We start from the raw sequence: 24,932 nt of genomic DNA, 5'->3' as shown, positions 1-24,932 counted from the left end.
TTATTTTACAGACGGTTCAGTCATAGATAGTTCAGTGGATGCTGAGAGCTAGAGCTATAGAGGAGCATAGTGACACAGTCAGTGGCAGATGAACTATATAGAAGGTTCCTCTAGATTGCATATATATAATAATTATTGCCTGTATACTGTGATTATACCCCTGTAGATATAATTCTGGATGGCCAGTTCAGTTGTTCAGGCCCTTGGATACTATACTATGCCGTGGTTACTGGGAGAGAGGTATGTGTATGTGTACTGCATAACCCTAGAAGAAGCTGCATTGTCTTTGATGTTGTGATCAGTCACAATTAAGAGAATGTTCCTGTATTGAGAGGCATGGTCACCAGTGGAACCTCCGAATAACTTGCACAGTATTGAATCTCTATAAATTCTGTCCTTATACAATTTAGTTTCCTAAAACTATGAAGTACTGTGTGATTTTGGTAATGGTCGTTAACAAAGATTGCTGACTATGTAAGGTTTACCAGATTGATCTTCTGCACACATGGTCTGCCGGCTGAATCAGACTACCTCATGATAGCTGCAGCGATATCGTTGCAAAGAAGGGATTTGAGCACTGTTCGTGTTCCCCTAAGAGGGGTCTACGTATACACGGATGAATGTGTCTACTGCTTTGACTATCTAGCTATAATAGCTAATACTACATGGTTTGATGCAGGAGATGGAGCTAGAGTATGAGTCTGAGCTCATTCCTCGGGCTAAGTCGCGATACTACCAGAAAAGCAAAGAGTCTCTGTTTCTATTCATCAGGAAAACGAAACAGGTCAGCCAATATTAAAACGCTATTAAAATACATGGCTTAAAATTAAGCACCTTCCAGCCCCCAGCCCCGGCTTCTGTGCAGGGTGGATGAAGCCCCACCGAGTAATTAAGAAGCCGACTCGTCTGGCTATTGAGGATGGAGGGTGGTTTCGCGATGGAGGGGTAGAGAAGGTTGAGTATGAGGAGAGCTATTCTCTCTTGGTACTACCTGAGTTCACTGTCATACCACTGCCAGATCCACAGCTGCCACAGAAGGTGTGTGTGGGTTGCTTGTATTGTGCATATAATTGTGCTTTTTAATAAGTGCTGACATCAGCGTTTTACATTCAAATTGCACAGGAAGCGACTCATCACCGACTGTGCAGATATTTTTCCATATCGCACACCCGGAAGTATTATTGCACACTTGTTATTGCACACTAGGAAGTGATTCTTATTTGGAATAAAACGTTTTCAGCTAGTGAGAGAACAAGAAAAACATAGTTTACACACTTATAATCATGCATTGCAATGTTTATCAGTCTCTTTTCTTGTTTTCTGATGCTCTGTATCACTTCTGTGCTCTTTTTGCAGTGAAGCTGAGAGGGTCAGGAGGTTGTCAGTGTTCATATTTAATGCATCAAACAGGCATCAGTGTTGGGAGTGGGTGCTTTGAGCGGAGTATTGCACATGTAGAAGTGTACTGCACCACCATAATTATAAGCCGGCCTGTTCAGGGTCTTGTATAAAGTCGTTTTGGCTTTTCACACTTTTCTTCAGTTATAGCGGTGCATGTTTCCTCTTCTGATACACTGGAGCATGATAGAAAGCAAGCACATGCTGTTTATCCTTCAGAACTATCCATTTTCAAAACGGGTTGCTGGTTGTCAAAGTTTTTCTTGTCTTTTTTCTTGTCTGTTCTCTACAAAATCTTTAAGTAGCCTTCTGCAAGCTCTCTTGGTGTTCTAGAGTCTTATTTATTTGTCTTTCTAGCTGTTTTCTTTCTCTTAAACTCGTCTTCAACTGGGAGAACTCAATTTTGTTGCTACGCATTCTTCTGGTTGATAAAGCAACCGCATATTGCGCATGCGCAGATTCAACCTGCATTTTGGTTGCCAAGCAATAAATGCATTATCCCATGGATACTGAAGATTATAGATTTTTTTTTTATAGGATAATATCATAGTATGGGCTTGGGACGTGGACGTATTCTATCACTTTCCATCATAACGTGCTGTGAAGCATGTGTTGCATGCAATAATAAAAACCAGACAACATTTTGCTCATTCTGATCTCTCTAAGAATCGATAAGAGGCATCCAGTCTGCGTACACAGCCACCAAGCAGGAGGCCATTGCTGCATGGGATGGGGACAAGAGAATAGTGTCCAAGTAAAACCATTGCTACTTGATGCTCTATATATGGAGTCATGCTTCTTGTTTGCAGGCATGCAATGGCCCTGGTTCAGTTGGACAATGGAGTCAAAGTGCTACCAAGGTTTGTATAATAACCCACCAAGATATACACCATACTTACGTTGTTATTGGTGGTGCTGCAGTGGATGGAAGTGTTCTATGTGTGACCTGACCTCTAACCTCTGGATGAACCTCACTGACGGTACCATACTCTGTGGACGAAAATACTTTGATGGTACATGAAATAGCTTCATTGTCTAAACATTTTTCACTTACCAGTAATGCTCTGCAGTCACTCATCGTGTTGGGCTAATCCTTTATCTGATATTCTGTAAATAACACAAAAATAAATGCTAGCCTGCTACACAGCAAGGAAAGAAGCTAGCAAAATGTAGAATTCCATACACATCTTATACAGCACTGGCCTGATACACTGTGACTGATGTTATACATGTCCTCTGTGCAGGATCTGGGGGTAACAATCACGCTGTAAATTACTACGCTGATACCCGGTACCCCCTGGCGGTGAAACTAGGGACCATCACACCTGACGGAGGGGACGTGTACTCTTATGATGAGGACGATATGGTACTCGACCCTCTGTTGAGTCAGCACCTTGCTCACTTTGGCATTGACATCACCAGCATGACCAAGGTATGGTAGCTTATGAGAACCAGTGTGTTGAGTCATTGTGTTGGTTGAGTTACACATCACTTTCCTTTTCCTTATAATAATGAATGTGCTTTCACTCAGTAACTTTTGATTCTTACAAAAGCTCTACGTACGTTATGTTTTGTAACTGTACATTGTAACATGCTAACATGCTAATAGTACAAGGGCATGTATCCCGTATATTCAGGTTCTTGCACACGCACATCATTTGCATACACAGCACTATTCTACTCCTCCTCTACCTGCAGACTGATGCCACCATGACTGAGCTGGAGATTGACATGAACATGTGTATTGGGGAGTGGTCCATTATTCAGGAGTCTGGCAAAACCCTTGTCCCTCGATATGGTCCAGGGTACACGGGGATGCGTAACCTTGGCAACAGCTGCTATCTGAACTCAGTCATGCAGGTCATGTTCTCTCTGCCAGAGTTCAAGCAAAGGTCAGCTAGAACCTACTGTACACACTACATGTACAGTATCATTGTCTCCTGTGTTTTATGAATGCTGCAGGTATTTCGATAATGCTGGTACCATCTTCCAAAACTCTCCTGCCAACCCAACCTCTGACTTCGACTGTCAATTGTACGTGAGACATTTCCTACTAATTCACGTATCATTTCTCATCTCTTGTCTACACTGTTCTCTTTGTAGGAGTAAACTAGCAGTGGGGTTGTTGTCAGGTCAGTACTCTCGAGAGCCCCCGTCAGAAGAGGCGCCAAGTAATAAGGAAACAAAGCCGCCCAAGGTATGCTCTCACTGCTGTGTCCATGGTGTCATGATGTTACTATCCAGGAGCAAGAGGGAATTCCCCCAATGATGTTCAAGGCTCTGATTGGTCGAGACCACCCTGAGTTCAGTACTATGAGGCAACAGGTACCCTATCTTGCTCTCCTCCCCCTCACACACACACGCACACGCACACGCACACACACACACACACACACTCACACAGGATGCTCAGGAGTTCTATCTTCACCTGCTGGCATCAATTGACAAGAATCAACGTACCAAACCTGGGACTCTGAATGCAGTGGACTCATTCCGGTTCCAGACTGAGGAACGAATCGAGTGTGTAGCCTCAGGGAAGGTCCGCTACTCCCTGAGAGAGGACAACCTCCTTCCCCTGCCCGTACCTCTGGACACAGCCACTAACGAAGGTATCATGTGACAGTGTCGTAGCTTGTAATCTACTGGTCCAAATTTTATACTTTTGTGCGCTTATGCGTGTACCGGTATGAAAGATCTCTTTCCCTCACAGCTGAAGTGGCTGCCTGGGAGGTTAAGAAGAAAGAATTAGAAGCAAACAAGCAGAGAATGTAAGAGACATAACGAGTATCGAGTATATACTAACCCTCACTCTCCTCCCCTCCAGCAATCCTAATGACATTGTTCGAGCCAAGGTACCATTCACTGCGTGTCTAGAGAGGTTTGCACTAGCTCATGAGATTTCGGACTTCTACAGTACAGCAGTTGGTGGGAAAGGCCTGGCAAAAAAGTATGCGGTCATTCTCAAACAAAACACTACTCTAGCTATTAACTACATGTGTGTATCCACAGGACCTCGCGGTTCACCTCATTTCCAGACTACCTCATGATACAGATGGTCAAGTTCACTTTTGCCGAGGACTGGGTTCCAAAGAAAATAGGTCAGTCGATCCCTACTAAAGCTATGATCATTACCTGATACTAGTGCTGTGTAATGCATGTGACTATCAGATGTGCTTGTTGATGCTCCCGACACTCTGGATTTGTCTCACTTGAGAGGGTGTGGTCTACAGCCCGGAGAGGTGGAGCTCCCTGATGGTGGGGATGCCCCTGCCAATCAACAAGAGGAGAAACCCGGTATGCTATCATAAGTATGTAACCTTGAAATATTTGCAATTTCACTATCACGCAGTTGAAATTGATGAGGGGGTGGTGATGCAGCTGGTGTCCATGGGCTTTGACCTAGAGGGGTGCAAGAGAGGCGTCTTTAACACCCAAAACCAAGGTACAACGAAATTAATTGATACTACTCAGGGTTTCATCCAGGATTTTAAGTTTGGGGGGAAGTTTGAAAGGAACCACGCGCGTTAGCGTGAAAAAGTTGAGACCACGCCCACTTCAGATAGCCACACCCCCTATATTGTTTGTTGTTGGTGCCTAATAGCGATGTATTCCTGGCCGAATGTGCATTGATAGACAACTCCATGTAACTTGGTATGCTGGTTTGAAATTGTGGACCGTATCTATAAACCACATCATGTACTACAAAAGCAATGGATAGATTTGTGGTAAGACTAGGTGATGACTAATCATCCTCTGCAAAGCTACATGTAGCAAAAGACCGTGTCTAGATAATGTTGGGATAATGTCTCCCTCTCTCTCTCACTCTCTCCTCCTATTTTCCCCTCTCTTTTGGGAGGGAAGCTTCCCCACTAGATGAAACCCTGCTAGTACTATACTTACTCCCCCCTCCCACACTCACACTCACACACTCACAGGTGTTGAGCCAGCTATGAATTGGATATTGGAACACATGGGAGACCCAGGTACAGAAAATCAGTCAGTCAATCATCACTCATGATCAAGCATTATTCGTTGAGTTCCATCATTTTTAACTGATTGCATTTGTGCAGATTTTGCTGCCCCATTTGAGCCTCCAAAGCCACAGTCCAAGACCTCCGCCGGCCCACCCGTCAGTGAAGACAGTATTGTCATAGTAATGAGCTTGGGATTCACCAGAGAGCAAGCCATCAAAGCACTGAAAGCAACTGTAAGTTAGTCTGATAGAGTTTATTATTAGTTCACTGTTTTGACTGTCATGGTACATATATTTCAGGATGGTAATGTGGAGAGAGCGGCTGATTGGGTGTTTAGTCACATGACTGAGCTGGCAGCTATGGAGGTGGATCAGCCGTCAGAGGTGGGACCAACCTATCACGATGGACCAGGAAGTAAGTCAAGTCATGTGCCTGTTCTATGCATTCCTTTAGACCACATTTTCGTGTTTTTGTAAGCTCTTACATGCGTACATGGAGTAGCTACATGTACGCATTTGTAACTAAGTTGTGCTATGATGCTAGATCCTGAAGTTAATTGGTTCGTGGTTCATAATAATATTACTAAAATTTGAATTAAGTGCTTCATTTTAAGTATAATGTTTTTCTCAGAATACGAGCTGACGGCCTTCATCAGTCACATGGGCACCTCCACCATGCGTGGCCATTACGTCTGTCACATCAAGAAAGATGGCAAGTGGATCATCTTCAACGATGCTAAAGTTGCCGAGTCAGCTGCTCCCCCCAGAGAATTGGCCTACCTCTATCTGTACAAAAGAGTTGGAACCTCATAAAAACTGATAGCACACTAACAATGCGCAGTTCGCAATTAGTCATGTATCAATTATGCGCATGTGCATGTGTTGTATAAATTATTGTGGCTGTGGATTTTTTTCTGCCATGTGTATTGTGTAAATCTACCTGATTCTGTAACTAATACCAGGAGTACATGAATAGGAGTAAGCAACTACTATACAGCCCATACAAACGTGTTGTTATCTCACTGTGTCATGCCACGTCATACTACATGTGTAAAACGCCCACATCTCAAGTGGCCTACAACCACAATCAAAACATGCAGTGTGGTTAATTACATACATTGTGCAAGCACACTTGGTAGAGTAGGTCCAGGTGGCTAGCTCTTGCACAAAATGAAGAAAAGCAAAGAAACATGAACACAGCAATTAAAGCAACTGTGATAGAAGTTGCCAAAAGCGTGAATAAAATAATCTAGCATTGGTGAAAAAATTAACTGAAGAAGTAGAGAAGCTACCACAACTAGAGATGTACCCTGAGAGAAAACAGGTTTTTAATAATTATAATCTCTAAGAAACAGGATGATGGCTTGGTGAAGCTTGCAGACTGCCTGCATGTGCAATCAATACAAACAATTTTACATCAAGTGTAAAGGCAAAGATGCATACTTAAATTTTCAAATTCAGTGGTACGATTTCCTACGTTGCATTGCATCTGGGGTAGAAATAAAGCTCTCAAAAGACTCACAAGTAATCGACTCAGACTATGAAGAAACTCCTACTTTTAGTGCTTGGGCATCCCTTGTTACTGCTGTGTCTCTCAAGGTTGACGTTGTTTTCCTCAGACACACAACTTGCAATATTCCATGACATTGCAAGTAAGAGATGGAGCAACTTTAGCAGCTTGTCACACCTCTAGTTGTTCTCTCTATACACGGTAACCTGGCACCACACACAATGCTAACTGCTTTGCATTGCATCAAACATGTTATTCAGCAAAGATTAGTTACGCCAATTCCGTCTTTTTATAAGGTTAAGCATTCTCTAGATGATATTAGCTGAGTAGATCTAGATCTATGCTATTCTCTAAGTCTTGTATATAGTTTCAGCCTAGCCTGCACATGCACTTCACTCTTGTTGACAATTTCTACATGTAAGTGAGCCTACCATGCAGCCATACATGGTCATGTGTACACAAAGTAACCACAGTTTACACTACTACATGTGTTTGTGACGTAGTGAGATAATAACCAATTTATATGGTGTACATAGTAGTTGCTTACTCCTATTCATGTACTCCTGCTAATACTTATTATGTTGTGCACTGTACAATTACCAAAGTGCATCTTTCTCAAAAATTATTACATCAAGATTTATTTCACGTGACATCACTAGTCTTTAATTATGAGATTTATTTTCCAATGTCCTCCTAGTTGGGCGGAGTCCAACCAACGCTGCGCTCTGGAGCGTTGGTTGGACTCCGCCCAACTAATGTCCTCCTTGATTCAATCTAGGATTGTGAGTTTAATAATCCTGCATGACATGACTGATGTAGATCTACTCTGTGTATCTTACTTGTTATAGACAGTGTTGTCAGATGTGTGTGTGTGTGTGTGTGTGTGTGTGTGCTTATTGTATGTCCCCGTCCCCACTCACAGATAACGCCAAGTATAACAAACCTTACAACACTCGATAAATTCCCAAAGCCATGGCCGAGAGAGTGACTATGAAAGAAGCTCTCAAGAAACTCGATGCTCAACTCGAATGCTCCCTTTGTCTCGACACTTTCAAGCAGCCGAAACTTTTGCCTTGTTTTCACGTGTTTTGCAAGTCTCCGTGTCTGGAGAAACTAGTGACCAAGGATGGACGCTCCCTCACTTGTCCCACCTGTCGACACATTGTCCCACTGTCAGAGAGGGGAGTGGCTGGACTGCAATCAGACTTCCACATTGACCACTTGTTTGAGATACAAGATGCTTTCAACAAGGCTGAAGACGAAAATGATAGAAACTGTGGCAGCTGTGAAGATGGCAAAGCCACCGGGTACTGTAACGACTGTGGGGACTTTTTGTGTGACAAGTGTCAAGCTGCTCATAAGATAATGAAATATCTACGAAATCATAAACTAATTTCGCTGGATGAACTCAAAGCTCAAGTGACTAGCCTGGTTCCCCCCAAGAAAGCCGTCCCCCATTGCCCCAAGCACTCGGACAATGCCCTCAAGATATACTGCGATACCTGCTCCACTCTCATTTGCACAGACTGCACCATTCGTCTCCACAAAGACCACAACTACGACCTGGTGGCTGATGTGCTGACCAAGCACAAGGAAGAACTTGTCTCCAGTCTCAAACCAGTCAAAGAGAAGCTTGACAGTGTACAACGAGCTCTGCAGGACTTTGACACAAGAGCCAAGGCAATCCACGATCAGAGGGCCGCGATTGAAGCCAACATCCACAAGGAGATTAACGAACAACATCGACTGTTGGACCAACGAAGGGCAGAGCTTGTGGGAGAGCTAGAGATGCTGACTCAGCAGAAGCTGAAGAATCTGGCGGCGCAGAGGGACCAAGTGGAGATCACTCAGGTGAAACTGACCAGCTGTCTGGAGTACGCTGAGGGGGGTCTCAAAACAGGCACAGACGGTGAAGTACTTGAAATGAAATCTTCCGTTATAAAGAGAATCAAACAAATTTCGACTGACTTCAATCCAAGCACTATTCAACCAGAAACAAAGGCTGACATGGAAATGATCACTAAAGGAAAAGAACCTCTCCAACAAGCTTGTCGAGATTTCCTAGAGAATAATCACAGTAGATCCATCAGCTTAGAGAACAGCCACACGACAGGAGATGGTCTGAAAGGTGCCACGACTGGAGAAACAAAAACTGTATCTTTTCAAGCAATAACCAAGAAAAACAAGAAATTCAAATGCAAACTCGACCTCAAAGCTAAACTTGTGCATGTCATGAGCAAAGACAGATTGAAATGTGAAGTGATCGAGCAACAACATGGCCAACACAAGATCAACTATCGCCCTATGAAACGAGGAAAGCATGAACTACACATCACTGTCAATGGGGACGCAGTACGAGGCAGTCCATTCCCAATAGCTGTAGCTCCATCACCACAGAGCTTCGTCAAGCCTTCCCGAGTTGTACGAGGTGTGAACAACCCACAAGGCACTGTCTTCAACAGTAAGGGTCAGTTAGTTGTTGTTGAAGGAGCTACTGTCTCTGTATTGACACCAGAGGGTGAGAAGATACGAACGTTTGGTAAACTGAATAATGCGCATGGAGTGACTGTGGACAAAGACGACAACATCTATGTAGTAGGGTATAGCAATCGTGTGAATAAATTCTCATCCGACGGAGAGTTTGTGGCAGCTGTTGGTAGTGAAGGCAGTGGTAACCTTCAGTTTTCTGTCCCACATGGCATATGTTATAACAGAAGAGACAACAACCTGTATGTGACTGATCAGGGTAACAACAGAATACAAGTGCTCTCTACTGAACTGAAGTTCGTACGATGTTTCGGTACACCTGGCAAGGGGAACGGACAATTACAAAACCCACTGTATGCAACATTTGATAGTGCTAACAATCTCTATGTGACTGATCGTTGTAACCATCGAGTACAAGTCTTCACTGCTGAAGGTCAATTCCTGAGAACCTTCTCACAAAAAACCAACGGTCAGAAGCTGAACCTTCCCTGGGCCATAGCTATCGACAGCAGTGACACAGTGTACGTCAGTGAGAATGGACCGCATCATGTGAGTGTGTTCACATCTCAGGGAGCCTACATCACCACGTTTGGTGGGCCAGGAACGGAAGAGGGACAGTTTAATAGCATTCATGGACTCTCTATTGATCACAATGACTCTGTTGTTGTATCTGAGCAAGGCAACAGGCGACTGCAGATATTCTAATGAGATCACGATCAGTAGTACAAGCAAACTAAGAACTAGTGAAATGTGTTTGTATTTTAGTGTGGAAATTGTTGGTAGTCTTCTTACGTTTTGTGCATTTGTAGTCTAGCTAGATCTAATATCAAATCCAATGTTGTTATAATTATTGGCTGTGAATAAATGTACAGCACATTTGATTTTGTAATCAAACTCTGACCCTCCAACCTAGCCAGCATGTCCATGTTATCTTACAGACACGTGGTCCGGGTGGTGTTTTTTAGAATGTTCCTGTATTGAGAGGCATGATCACCAGTGGAACTTCCGAATAACGTACCCAGTATTTAATTTCTCTATAAATTCCTTCCTTATAATTTATTAGTTTCCTAAAACTATAAAGTACTGTGTGATTTTGGTAATGGTCATTAACAAAGTTTGCTGACTATTTTATTTGACGACATGTAAGGTTTACCAGATTGATCTTCTGCACACATGGTCGGCTGAGTCGCGATACTACCAGAAAACCAAAGAGTCTCTGTTTCTATTCATCAGGAAAACGAAAAAGGTCAGCCAATATTAAAACGCTATTAATTAAAATACATGGCTTAAAATTAAGCACCTTCCAGCCCCCAGCCCCGGCTTCTGTGGTGGATGAAGCCCCACTGAGTAATTAAGAAGCCGACTTGTCTGGCTATTGGGATGGAGGGTGATGGAGGGTGGCTTTGATGGAGGAGTAGAGAAGGTGGAGTATGAGGAGAGCTATTCTCTCTTGGTGCTGCCTGAGTTCACTATCATACCTCTGCCAGACCCACAGTTGTCACAGAAGGTGTGGGTTGCTTGTATTGTGCATATAATTGTAGGTATGAGCTTGGGACGTGCATGGACGTATTCTATCACTTCCCATGATAACGTGCTGTGAAACGTGTGTTGCATGCAATATTAAGAACCAGACAACATTTTTCTCATTCTGATCTCTCTATAGATCCAAGAGTCCATTAGAGGCATTCAGTCTGCACACACAGCCACCAAGCAGGAGGCCATTGCTGCATGGGATGGGGACAAGAGAATAGTGTCCAAGTAAGACCATTGTTACTTGATGCTCTATATATGGAGTCATGCTTCTTGTTTGCAGGCATGCAATGGCCCTGGTTCAGTTGGACAATGGTGTGAAAGTGCTACCAAGGTTTGTAATAACCCACCAAGATGTACACCATACTTACGTTGTTATTGGTGGTGCTGCAGTGGATGGAAGTGTTCCATGTGTGACCTGACCTCTAACCTCTGGATGAACCTCACTGACGGTACCATACTCTGTGGACGAAAATACTTTAATGGTACATGAAATAGCTTCATTGTCTATACATTTTTCACTTACCAGTAATGCTCTGCAGTCACTCATCGTGTTGGGCTAATCCTTTATCTGATATTCTGTAAAATTAATGCTAGCCTGCTACACAGCAAGGAAAGAAGCTAGAAAAATGTAGAATTCCGTACACATCTTATACAGCACTGGCCTGATACACTGTGACTGATGTTATACATGTCCTCCGTGCAGGATCTGGGGGTAACAATCACGCTGTAGATTACTACGTTGATACCCGGTACCCCCTGGCGGTGAAACTAGGGACCATCACACCTGACGGAGGGGACGTGTACTCTTATGATGAGGACGATATGGTACTCGACCCTCTGTTGAGTCAGCACCTTGCTCACTTTGGCATTGACATCACCAGCATGACCAAGGTATGGTAGCTTATGAGAACCAGTGTGTTGAGTCATTGTGTTGGTTGAGTTACACATCACTTTCCTTTTCCTTATAATAATGAATGTGCTTTCACTCAGTAACTTTTGATTCTTACAAAAGCTCTACGTACGTTATGTTTTGTAACTGTACATTGTAACATGCTAACATGCTAATAGTACAAGGGCATGTCTCCCGTATATACAGGTTCTTGCACGCACATCATTTGCATACACAGCACTATTCTACTCCTCCTCTACCTGCAGACTGATGCCACCATGACTGAGCTGGAGATTGACATGAACATGCGTATTGGGGAGTGGTCCATTATTCAGGAGTCTGGCAAAACCCTTGTCCCTCGATATGGTCCAGGGTACACAGGGATGCGTAACCTTGGCAACAGCTGCTATCTGAACTCAGTCATGCAGGTCATGTTCTCTCTGCCAGAGTTCAAGCAAAGGTCAGCTAGAACCTACTGTACACACTACATGTGCAGTATCATTGTCTCCTGTGTTTTATGAATGCTGCAGGTATTTCGATAATGCTGGTACCATCTTCCAAAACTCTCCTGCCAACCCAACCTCTGACTTCGACTGTCAATTGTACGTGAGACATTTCCTACTAATTCACGTATCATATCTCATCTCTTGTCTACACTGTTCTCTTTGTAGGAGTAAACTAGCAGTGGGGTTGTTGTCTGGTCAGTACTCTCGAGAGCCCCCGTCAGAAGAGGCGCCAAATAACAAGGAAACAAAGCCGCCCAAGGTATGCTCTCACTGCTGTGTCCATGGTGTCATTATGTTACTATCCAGGAGCAAGAGGGAATTCCCCCAATGATGTTCAAGGCTCTGATTGGTCGAGACCACCCTGAGTTCAGTACTATGAGGCAACAGGTACCCTATCTTGCTCTCCTCCCCCCTCACGCGCGCGCACACACACACACACTCACACACACTCACACACACACACACACACACACACACACACACACTCACACAGGATGCTCAGGAGTTCTATCTTCACCTGCTGGCATCAATTGACAAGAATCAACGTACCAAACCTGGGACTCTGAATGCAGTGGACTCATTCCGGTTCCAGACTGAGGAACGAATCGAGTGTGTAGCCTCAGGGAAGGTCCGCTACTCCCTGAGAGAGGACAACCTCCTTCACCTGCCCGTACCTCTGGACACAGCCACTAACAAAGGTATCATGTGACAGTGTCGTAGCTTGTAATTTACTGGTCCAAATTTTATACTCTTGTGCGCTTATGTGTGTACCGGTATGAAAGATCTCTTTCCCTCACAGCTAAAGTGGCTGCCTGGGAGGTTAAGAAGAAAGAATTAGAAGCAAACAAGCAGAGAATGTAAGAGACATAACGAGTATCGAGTATATACTAACCCTAACTCTCCTCCCCTCCAGCAATCCTGATGACATTGTTCGAGCCAAGGTACCATTCACTGCATGTCTAGAGAGGTTTGCACTAGCTCATGAGATTTCGGACTTCTACAGTACAGCAGTTGGTGGGAAAGGCCTGGCAAAAAAGTATGCGGTCATTCCTAAACAAAACACTACTCTAGCTATTAACTACATGTGTGTACCCACAGGACTTCGCGGTTCACCTCATTTCCAGACTACCTCATGATACAGATGGTCAAGTTCACTTTTGCCGAGGACTGGGTTCCAAAGAAAATTGGTCAGTTGATCCCTACTAAAGCTATGATCATTACCTGATACTAGTGCTGTGTAATGCATGTGACTATCAGATGTGCTTGTTGATGCTCCCGACACTCTGGATTTGTCTCACTTGAGAGGGTGTGGTCTACAGCCCGGAGAGGTGGAGCTCCCTGATGGTGGGGATGCCCCTGCCAATCAACAAGAGGAGAAACCCGGTATGCTATCATAAGTATGTAACCTTGAAATATTTGCATTTCACTATCACGCAGTTGAAATTGATGAGGGGGTGGTGATGCAGCTGGTGTCCATGGGCTTTGACCTAGAGGGGTGCAAGAGAGGCGTCTTTAACACCCAAAACCAAGGTACGACGAAATTAATTGATACTACTCAGGGTTTCATCCAGGATTTTAAGTTTGGGGGGAAGTTTGAAAGGAACCACGCGCGTTAGCGTGAAAAAGTTGAGACCACGCCCACTTCAGATAGCCACACCCCCTATATTGTTTGTTGTTGGTGCCTATTAGCGATGTATTCCTGGCCGAATGTGCATTGATAGGCAACTCCATGTAACTTGGTATGCTGGTTTGAAATTGTGGACCGTATCTATAAACCACATCATGTACTACAAAAGCAATGGATAGATTTGTGGTAAGACTAGGTGATGACTAATCATCCTCTGCAAAGCTACATGTAGCAAAAGACCGTGTCTAGATAATGTTGGGATAATGTCTCCCTCTCTCTCTCACTCTCTCCTCCTATTTTCCCCTCTCTTTTGGGAGGGAAGCTTCCCCACTAGATGAAACCCTGCTAGTACTATACTTACTCCCCCCTCCCACACTCACACTCACACACTCACAGGTGTTGAGCCAGCTATGAATTGGATATTGGAACACATGGGAGACCCAGGTACAGAAAATCAGTCAGTCAATCATCACTCATGATCAAGCATTATTCGTTGAGTTCCATCATTTTTAACTGATTGCATTTGTGCAGATTTTGCTGCCCCATTTGAGCCTCCAAAGCCACAGTCCAAGACCTCCGCCGGCCCGCCCGTCAGTGAAGACAGTATTGTCATAGTAATGAGCTTGGGATTCACCAGAGAGCAAGCCATCAAAGCACTGAAAGCAACTGTAAGTTAGTCTGATAGAGTTTATTATTAGTTCACTGTTTTGACTGTCATGGTACATATATTTCAGGATGGTAATGTGGAGAGAGCGGCTGATTGGGTGTTTAGTCACATGACTGAGCTGGCAGCTATGGAGGTGGATCAGCCGTCAGAGGTGGGACCAACCTATCACGATGGACCAGGAAGTAAGTCAAGTCATGTGCCTGTTCTATGCATTCCTTTAGACCACATTTTCGTGTTTTTGTAAGCTCTTACATGCGTACATGGAGTAGCTACATGTACGCATTTGTAACTAAGTTGTGCTATGATGCTAGATCCTGAAGTTAATTGGTTCGTGGTTCATGATAATATTACTAAAATTTGAATTAAGTGCTTCATTTTAAGTATAATGTTTTTCTCAGAATACGAGCTGACGGCCTTCATCAGTCACATGGGCACCTCCACCATGCGCGGCCATTACGTCTGTCACATCAAGAAAGATGGCAAGTGGATCATCTTCAACGATGCTAAAGTTGCCGAGTCAGCTGCTCCCCCCAGAGAATTGGCCTACCTCTATCTATACAAAAGAGTTGGAACCTCATAAAAACTGATAGCACACTAACAATGCGCAGTTCGCAATTAAGTCATGTATCAATTATGCGCATGTGCATGTGTTGTATAAATTATTGTGGCTGTGGGATTTTTTCTGCCATGTGTATTGTGTAAATTTACCTGATTCTGTACATTAACTAATACTTAGTATGTTGTGCACTGTACAATTACCAAAGTGCATCTTTCTCAAAATTATTACATCAAGATTTATTTCACGTGACATCACTAGATTTAGTTGGTCTTTAGATTTATTATATCAGAGATACAAAAGATCTGTTTCTTTTGTATCTCTGATTATATAGTTTAATGTAGTTAAACGTAGTTAACGTGAAGCATCACAACCGCGGCCTTACCTCGGCTGTAGAGGTGCTTGGGTTTGGCCCCGTACATCGCGCATGCGTGACCTACTCTCTTACACGTGTAATACTTCTCCCGAGTACAGTGCTAGTGACTGAGGCTCAACTCTTGAGCCTCCCTCCCTCCCTATCAAACACGGTCTCTGACCATTTCTTTCCATCATACGATGTGATTACCGGTATGGGGGCTGAATGAGGGCCCCCCCAAACACTTACGTGCTTAATGCTAACAACGGGGGCCCCTCTCTCAGTACTCCCCCAAAACCTAACCACAGTCACGTGACCCCCAACCCCGACAGGGTTCAAAGGGCACGCGACCCCAGCTTAGACCCGGTACTGCCAAAATTGTAATAATATCCACGCTCGGATATGACTCACTACTTCCTGACTCTTGCGACCATAGTTAACCGATGTCCTCCTTGATTCAATCTAGGATCTGTGAGTTTAATAATCCTGCATGACATGACTGATGTAGATCTACTCTGTGTATCTTACTTGTTATAGACAATGTTGTCAGATGTGTGTGTGTGCGTGTGTGTGTACGTGTGTGTGTGTGTGCGTGTACGTGTGTGTGTGTGTGTGTGTGCGTGTGCGTGCGCGTGCGCGTGCGTGTGCGCGTGCGTGTGCGTGTGTGTGTGTACGTGTGTGTGTGTGTGTGTGTGTGTGTACGTGTGTGTGTGTACGTGTGTGTGTGTGTGTGTACGTGTGTGTGTGTGTGTGTACGTGTGTGTGTGTGTGTGTGTGTGTGCTTATTGTATGTCCCCGTCCCCACTCACAGATAACGCCAAGTATAACAAACCTTACAACACTCGATAAATTCTCGAAGCCATGGCCGAGAGAGTGACTACGAAAGAAGCTCTCAAGAAACTCGATGCTCAACTCGAATGCTCCCTTTGTCTCGACACTTTCAAGCAGCCGAAACTTTTGCCTTGTTTTCACGTGTTTTGCAAGTCTCCGTGTCTGGAGAAACTAGTGACCAAGGATAGATGCTCTCTCACTTGTCCCACCTGTCGACACATTGTCCCACTGTCAGAGAAGGGAGTGGCTGGACTGCAATCAGACTTCCACATCGACCACTTGTTTGAGATACAAGATGCTTTCAACAAGGCCGAAGACGACGATGATAAGAACTGTGGCAGCTGTGAGGATGGCAAAGCCACTGGGTACTGTAACGACTGTGGGGACTTTTTATGTGACGATTGTCAAGTAGGGCATAAGCGATATAAATACACGAGGAATCACACCGTCATTTCACTGGATGAACTCAAAGCTCAAGTGACTAGCCTGATTCCTCCCAAGAAGGCCGCCCCCCATTGCCCCAAACACTCAGAGAATGCCCTTAAGATATACTGCGATACCTGCTCCACTGTCATTTGCACGGACTGCACCATTCGTCTCCACAAAGACCACAACTACGACCTGGTGGCTGATGTGCTGACCAAGCACAAGGAAGAACTTGTCTCCAGTCTCAAACCAGTCAAAGAGAAGCTGGACAGTGTACAACGAGCTCTGCAGGACTTTGACACAAGAGTCAAGGCAATCCACGATCAGAGGGCCGCGATTGAGGCCAGCATCCACAAGGAGATTGACGAACAACATCGACTGTTGAACCAACGAAAGGCAGAGCTAGTAGGAGAGCTAGATATGCTGACTCAACAGAAGCTGAAGGATCTGGCGGCACAGAGGGACCAAGTGGAGATCACTCAGGTGAAACTGACCAGCTGTCTGGAGTACGCTGAGGGGGGTCTCAAAACAGGCACAGATGGTGAAGTACTTGAAATGAAATCTTCCGTTATAAAGAGAATCAAACAAATTTCGACTGACTTCAATCCAAGCACTATTCAACCAGAAACAAAGGCTGACATGGAAATGATCACTAAAGGAAAAGAACCTCTCCAACAAGCTTGTCGAGATTTCCTAGAGATTGAACAGTGTGGTTCAATCAGCTTAGAGAACAGCCACACGACAGGAGATGGTCTGAAAGGTGCTACAACAACTGGAGAAACAAAAACTGTATCCTTTCAAGCAATGACTAAGAAAAACAAGAAATTCGAACTCAAGCTCGACCTCCAAGCTGAACTGGTGCATATCGTTAGCAAAGACAGATTGAAATGTGAAGTGATCGAGCAACAACACGGCCAACACAAGATCAACTATCGCCCTATGAAACGAGGAAAGCATGAACTACACATCACTGTCAATGGGGACGCAGTACGAAGCAGTCCATTCCCAATAGCTGTAGCCCCATCACCACAGAGCTTCGTCAAGCCTCCCCGAGTTGTACAAGGTGTGAACAGCTCACGAGGCACTGTCTTCAATAGTAAGGAACAGTTGATTGTTGTTGAAGGTGATGGAGCTACTGTCTCTGTATTGACACCAGAGGGTGAAAAGATACGAACGTTTGGAAAGCTGAATAATGCATATGGAGTGACTGTGGACAAAGACGACAACATCTATGTAGTAGAGTATAGCAATCGTGTGAATAAATTCTCGTCCGACGGAGAGTTTGTGGCAGCTGTTGGTAGTCAAGGCAGTGGTAACCTTCAGTTTTCTGTCCCACATGGCATATGTTATAACAGAAAAGACAACAACCTGTATGTGACTGATCAGGGTAACAACAGAATACAAGTGCTCTCTACTGAACTGAAATTTGTACGATGTTTCGGTTCACCTGGCGATGGGAACGGACAATTAAAAAACCCATTATATGCATCATTTGATAGTGCTAACAACCTCTATGTGACTGATCACTATAACCATCGAGTACAAGTCTTCACTGCCGAAGGTCTGTTCCTGAGAACCTTCTCACAAAAAGCCAACGGTCAGAAGCTAAGTCGTCCCTGGGCCATAGCCATCGACAGCAGTGACACAGTGTACGTCGGTGAGAATGGACCGAATCATGTGAGTGTGTTCACATCTCAGGGAGCCTACATCACCACGTTTGGTGGACCAGGAACGGAAGAGGGACAGTTTAATGGCATTTATGGACTCTCTATTGATCGCAATGACTCTGTTGTTGTATCCGATCAAGGCAACAAGCGACTGCAGATATTCTAATGAGATCACGATCAGTAGTACAAGCAAACTAAGAAGTAGTGAAATGTGTTTGTATTTTAGTGTGGAAATTGTTGGTAGTCTTCTTACGTTTTGTGCATTTGTAGTCTAGCTAGATCTAATATCAAATCCAATGTTGTTATAATTATTGGCTGTGAATAAATGTACAGCACATTTGATTTTGTAATCAAACTCTGACCCTCCAACCTAGCCAGCATGTCCATGTTATCTTACAGACACGTGGTCCGGGTGGTTTATGATGTATATACGGTTCAGTGGATGCTGAGAGCTAGAGGAGCATACACAGTCAGATGGACCTAGAAGGTTCCTCTAGATTGCATAAAATTATATATTGACTGTATATTGTGATTGCCCCTGTAGATATGCTCTAATTCTGGATGGCCAGTCAAGTTGGCCCAGTTGTTCCCAATGAAGGCCCTAGTTGGGCGGAGCCCGACCGTCCCTGACGGGAGGTCGGGTTGCAAGCCTATCTGGAATTTGTTCTGCGCATTATGTAGTACTGCTATGAATATTATTATTCTCAAGTGGGTGTTAACCGACTTGATGACGTTGTAAACCACAGGATGGCACAGCAATACTGCATGCGGTTTTGCAACTAGATGCAAGCGGAAGTGTAACCAAGCCACGTGAAAATGCTGCAATCTGATAGGGCGCCACTATAGTGGCGCTAGAACAAATCCCAGATAGGCTTGCAACCCGACCTCCCGTCAGGGACGGTCGGGCTCCGCCCAACTATGAAGGCCCTTGGATACTATCCCGTGGTTGTTAACAAAGTTTGCTGACTATAGCCTCTAGCTCTACACAGGCTCTCCTTTTTCTGTTCTTTATCACAATCGTTCAATAAGATAAAATACTGTATTATTCGTTCAATGAGATAAAATACGGTATTAATTGGAGGAATAAAGAAAGAAATAGACGTAAAGTTAGGAAAAAGGAGAGCCTGTATCGGGAAGTCGCGTGAGGGTAGAAGGGTGGTAGAAGGGTGAAAATGAGCGTGGGCATACTGAGCTAGAGATGTTGGACTGCCCACGCAGAGGTCTACGACTAATAAAACTTTGCCTGCAGCAAGCTGGACATGGACTTGGAACTGGAAGTTTGCAAGCACTATAGCTAGCTAGCTATATACTTTAGGCTTAGCTAGATGATCTACTAGTCTAGATTGTGTGTTTAGATTCTATCACTATTGTGTCTTTCTACATGCTATAGTAGAATAGCTTAGTCATCATTATCATATAGCAGGTAGCTACTGCCACCAGAGCTGGCCACGCTGGTTCTCTGATCTGACTTGCAGCACAGCTTGGTGGTTGTCTCAGTGCAGTGCAGTACAGTACAGTCTTACTCTGAATGCGTGGGAGAATACCGTACGTCACGATTGTGGGCTACATATCGCCCACGTTCATAAAAATCCTTGTGGATCACGCGATTTCCCAAACCAGGCCTTACTTTTTCTTAACTGTACGCCCATTTCTTTCCTTGCTGCCTCACTATGTCTTGTTTATGGATGAACAGTGACAAAAGTAAGGCCTGGGAACGAGGCTAGCTGACTATTTTATTTGACGATATGTAAGGTTTACCAGATTGATCTTCTGCACACATGGTCGGCCGGCTGAATCAGAGCTCTACCGATGGCCGCATCGTTGCAAGGAAGGGATTTGAGCACTGTTTGTGTTCCTCTAGGAGGGGACTACGTCTACACGGATGAGTATGTCTACTGTTTTGACTCTCTAGCTATAATAGCTAAAAAGGTTTACTACATTGTTTGATGCAGGAGGTGGAGCTAGAGTGTGAGTCTGAGCTCTTTCCTTGATTGGGCTGAGTCACGATACTACCAGAAAACCAAAGAGTCTCTGTTTCTATTCATCAGGAAAACGAAAAAGGTCAGCCAATATTAAAACGCTAAAATACATGGCTTAAAATTAAGCACCTTCCAGCCCCCAGCCCCGGCTTCTGTGGTGGATGAAGCCCCACCCAGTAAGAAGCCGACTCGTCTGGCTATTGGGATGGAGGGTGGTTTCGATGGAGGAGTAGAGAAGGTGGAGTATGAGGAGAGCTATTCTCTCTTGGTGCTGCCTGAGTTCACTATCATACCTCTGCCAGATCCACAGCTGCCACAGAAGGTGTGGGTTGCTTGTATTGTGCGTACAATTGTAGGTATGGGCTTGGGACGTGCATGGACGTATTCTATCACTTTCCATCATAACGTGCTGTGAAACATGTGTTGCATGCAATATTAAGAACCAGACAACATTTTTCTCATTTCGATCTCTCTGTAGATCCAAGAATCGATAAGAGGCATCCAGTCTGCACACACAGCCACCAAGCAGGAGGCCATTGCTGCATGGGATGGGGACAAGAGAATAGTGTCCAAGTAAGTCCATTGTTACTTGATGTCTATATATGGAGTCATGCTTCTTGTTTGCAGGCATGCAATGGCCCTGGTTCAGTTGGACAATGGAGTTAAAGTGCTACCAAGGTTTGTATAATAACCCACCAAGATATACACGATACTTACGTTGTTATTGGTGGTGCTGCAGTGGATGGAAGTGTTCCATGTGTGACCTGACCTCTAACCTCTGGATGAACCTCACTGACGGCACTATACTCTGTGGACGAAAATACTTTGATGGTACATGAAATAGCTTCATTGTCTCATTACATTTTTCACTTACCAGTAATGCTCTGCAGTCACTCATCGTGTTGGGCTAATCCTTTATCTGATATTCTGTAAATAACACAAAAATTAATGCTAGCCTGCTACACAGCAAGGAAAGAAGCTAGCAAAATGTAGAATTCCATACACATCTTATACAGCACTGCCCTGATACACTGTGACTGATGTTATACATGTCCTCCGTGCAGGATCTGGGGGTAACAATCACGCTGTAGATTACTACGCTGATACCCGGTACCCCCTGGCAGTGAAACTAGGGACCATCACACCTAACGGAGGGGACGTGTACTCTTATGATGAGGACGATATGGTACTCGACCCTCTGTTGAGTCAGCACCTTGCTCACTTTGGCATTGATATCACCAGCATGACCAAGGTATGTTAGCTTATGAGAACCAGTGTGTTGAGTCATTGTGTTGGTTGAGTTACACATCACTTTCCTTTTCCTTATAATAATGAATGTGCTTTCACTCAGTAACTTTTGATTCTTACAAAAGCTCTACGTACGTTGTGTTTTGTAACTGTACATTGTAACATGCTAATAGTACAAGGGCATGTAGTGTTAACAAAGCCCTGTATATACAATTCCCTAAATGTATTCAGGTTCTTTCCTGCACTAATCTTCTCCTCCTACCTGCAGACTGATGCCACCATGACTTAGCTGGAGATTGACATGAACATGTGTATTGGGGAGTGGTCCATTATTCAGGAGTCTGGCAAAACCATCGTCCCTCGATATGGTCCAGGGTACACGGGGATGCATAACCTTGGCAACAGCGGCTATCTGAACTCAGTCATGCAGGTCATGTTCTCTCTACCAGAGTTCAAGCAAAGGTCAGCTAGAACCTACTGTACACACTACATGTGCAGTATTATTGTCTCCTGTGTTTGATAAATGCTGCAGGTATTTTGATAATGCTGGTACCATCTTCCAAAACTCTCCTGCCAACCCAACCTCTGACTTCGACTGTCAATTGTACGTGAGACATTTCCTATTCAATTCACCTATCATGTGTCTCATCTCTTTATATATACCCTTATCGACACTGTTCTCTTTGCAGGAGTAAACTAGCAGTGGGGTTGTTGTCTGGTCAGTACTCTCAAGAGCCCCCCCCCCCCCCGTCAGAAGAGGCACCAAGTAACAAGGAAACAAAGCCGCCCAAGGTATGCTCTCACTGCTGTGTCTATGGTTACATTATGTTGCTATCCAGGAGCAAGAGGGAATTCCCCCAATGATGTTCAAGGCTCTGATTGGTCGAGACCACCCTGAGTTTAGTACTATGAGGCAACAGGTACCCTATCTTGCTCTCCTCCCCCTCAAACACACACACACACACACACACACACACACACACACACACACACACACACACACACACACACACACACACACACACTGGTATCTATTTATTATCACACACACTCTCACACACACACACACAAACACGCACACACACACACACAAACGCACACACACACACACACACACACACACACACACACTCACACACACACACACACACACACACACTCACACAGGATGCTCAGGAGTTCTATCTTCACCTGCTGGCATCAATTGACAAGAATCAACATACCAAACCTGGGACTCTGAATGCAGTGGACTCATTCCGGTTCCAGACTGAGGAACGAATCGAGTGTGTAGCCTCAGGGAAGGTCCGCTACTCCCTGAGAGAGGACAACCTCCTTCCCCTGCCCGTATACCTCTGGACACAGCCACTAACAAAGGTATCATGTGACAGTGTCGTAGCTTGTAATTTACTGGTCCAAATTTTATACTCTTGTGCGCTTATGCGTGTACCGGTATGAAAGATCTCTTTCCCTCACAGCTGAAGTGGCTGCCTGGGAGGTTAAGAAGAAAGAATTAGAAGCAAACAAGCAGAGAATGTAAGAGACATAACGAGTATCGAGTATATACTAACCCTAACTCTCCTTCCTCCAGCAATCCTGATGACATTGTTCGAGCCAAGGTACCATTCACTGCATGTCTAGAGAGGTTTGCACTAGCTCATGAGATTTCGGACTTCTACAGTACAGCAGTTGGTGGGAAAGGCCTGGCAAAAAAGTATGCGGTCATTCCTAAACAAAACACTACTCTAGCTATTAACTACATGTGTGTACCCACAGGACCTCGCGGTTCACCTCATTTCCAGACTACCTCATGATACAGATTGTCAAGTTCACTTTTGCTGAGGACTGGGTTCCAAAGAAAATTGGTCAGTTGATCCCTAATTAAGCTATGATCATTACCTGACACTAGTGCTGTGTAATGCATGTGACTATCAGATGTGCTTGTTGATGCTCCCGACACTCTGGATTTGTCTCACTTGAGAGGGTGTGGTCTACAGCCGGGAGAGGTTGAGCTCCCTGATGGCGGGGATGCCCCTGCCAATCAACAAGAGGAGAAACCCGGTATGCTATCATAAGTATGTAATCTTGAAATATTTGCAATTTCACTATCACGCAGTTGAAATTGATGAGGGGGTGGTGATGCAGCTGGTGTCCATGGGCTTTGATCTAGAGGGGTGCAAGAAAGGCGTCTTTAACACCCAAAACCAAGGTACGACGAAATTAATTAATACTGCTACTTACTTACCCCAAACACCCACACACTCACACACACACACAGGTGTTGAGCCGGCTATGAATTGGATATTGGAACACATGGAGACCCAGGTACAGAAAATCCGTCAGTCGATCATCACTCATGATCAAGCATTATTCGTTGAGTTCAATCATTTTTAACTGATTGCATTTGTGCAGATTTTGCTGCCCCATTTGAGCCTCCAAAGCCACAGTCCAAGGCCTCCGCCAGCCCGCCCGTCAGTGAAGACAGTGTTGCCATAGTAATGAGCTTGAGATTCACCAGAGAGCAAGCCATCAAAGCACTGAAAGCAACTGTAAGTTAGTCTGATAGAGTTTATAATTATTAGTTCACTGTTTTGACTGTCACGGTACATAATTATACTTCATTATATTCAGGATGGTAATGTAGAGAGAGCTGCTGATTGGGTGTTTAGTCACATGACTGAGCTGGCGGCTATGGAGGTGGATCAGCCGTCAGAGGTGGGACCAACCTATCATGATGGACCAGGAAGTAAGTCAAGTCATATGCCTCTTCTATGCATTCCTTTAGACCACATTTTCGTGTTTTTGTAAGCTCTACATGAGTACATGGAGTAGCTACATGTACGCATTTGCAACTAGGTTGTGCTATGATGCTAGATCCTGAAATTAATTGGTTCGTGTTTAAAATTTGAATTTAGCCCTTCATTTTAAGTAATGTTTTTCTCAGAATACGAGCTGACGGCCTTCATCAGTCACATGGGCACCTCCACCATGTGCGGCCATTACGTCTGTCACATCAAGAAAGATGGCAAGTGGATCATCTTCAACGATGCTAAAGTTGCCGAGTCAGCTGCTCCCCCCAGAGAATTGGCCTACCTCTATCTGTACAAAAGAGTTGGAACCTCATAAAAACTGATAGCACACTAACAATGCGCAGTTCACAATTAAGTCATGTATCAATTATGTGCATGTGTTGTATAAATTATTGTGGCTGTGGATTTTTTTCTGCCATGTGTATTGTGTAAATCTACCTGATTATATTACTGTACATTAAACATCAAGATTC

The 24,932-nt window shown here is 44.3% G+C and overlaps 3 protein-coding genes and 2 pseudogenes across 3 annotated transcripts; all 5 read left to right on the top strand.

Moving 5' to 3' along the window:
* Positions 1–105: 105 nt before the first annotated feature.
* On the top strand, positions 106–15,297 carry LOC135332836 (ubiquitin carboxyl-terminal hydrolase 5-like; annotated as a pseudogene).
* LOC135332843 (ubiquitin carboxyl-terminal hydrolase 5-like) lies at positions 1,090–6,320 on the top strand. The gene is made up of 18 exons (XM_064527757.1): positions 1,090–2,152; positions 2,208–2,258; positions 2,320–2,411; positions 2,643–2,830; positions 3,097–3,290; positions 3,361–3,432; positions 3,502–3,595; positions 3,643–3,723; positions 3,803–4,007; positions 4,109–4,166; positions 4,223–4,345; positions 4,408–4,496; positions 4,567–4,692; positions 4,748–4,840; positions 5,334–5,381; positions 5,469–5,605; positions 5,672–5,786; positions 6,003–6,320. Exons 2-18 carry the CDS (start codon positions 2,215–2,217, stop codon positions 6,182–6,184), a joined length of 1,941 nt encoding a protein of 646 aa, XP_064383827.1. The 5' UTR covers positions 1,090–2,152; positions 2,208–2,214; the 3' UTR covers positions 6,185–6,320.
* Positions 7,627–10,249, top strand: LOC135332918 (tripartite motif-containing protein 3-like). The gene is made up of 2 exons (XM_064527842.1): positions 7,627–7,663; positions 7,804–10,249. The coding sequence occupies exon 2, from the start codon at positions 7,854–7,856 to the stop codon at positions 10,071–10,073; it is 2,220 nt and encodes a 739-aa protein (XP_064383912.1). The 5' UTR covers positions 7,627–7,663; positions 7,804–7,853; the 3' UTR covers positions 10,074–10,249.
* Positions 10,331–24,898, top strand: LOC135332837 (ubiquitin carboxyl-terminal hydrolase 5-like; annotated as a pseudogene).
* LOC135332840 (tripartite motif-containing protein 3-like) lies at positions 15,875–18,767 on the top strand. Its single transcript, XM_064527753.1, has 2 exons — positions 15,875–15,972; positions 16,313–18,767. Exon 2 carries the CDS (start codon positions 16,363–16,365, stop codon positions 18,589–18,591), a length of 2,229 nt encoding a protein of 742 aa, XP_064383823.1. The 5' UTR covers positions 15,875–15,972; positions 16,313–16,362; the 3' UTR covers positions 18,592–18,767.
* Positions 24,899–24,932: the final 34 nt, after the last annotated feature.

This window comes from Halichondria panicea, chromosome 3 (assembly GCF_963675165.1).
Source record: "Halichondria panicea chromosome 3, odHalPani1.1, whole genome shotgun sequence".
NCBI lineage: Eukaryota > Metazoa > Porifera > Demospongiae > Suberitida > Halichondriidae > Halichondria > Halichondria panicea.
Note: the sequence above shows the minus strand (reverse complement) of the source record. Positions and strands in the feature narration are given on the sequence as shown.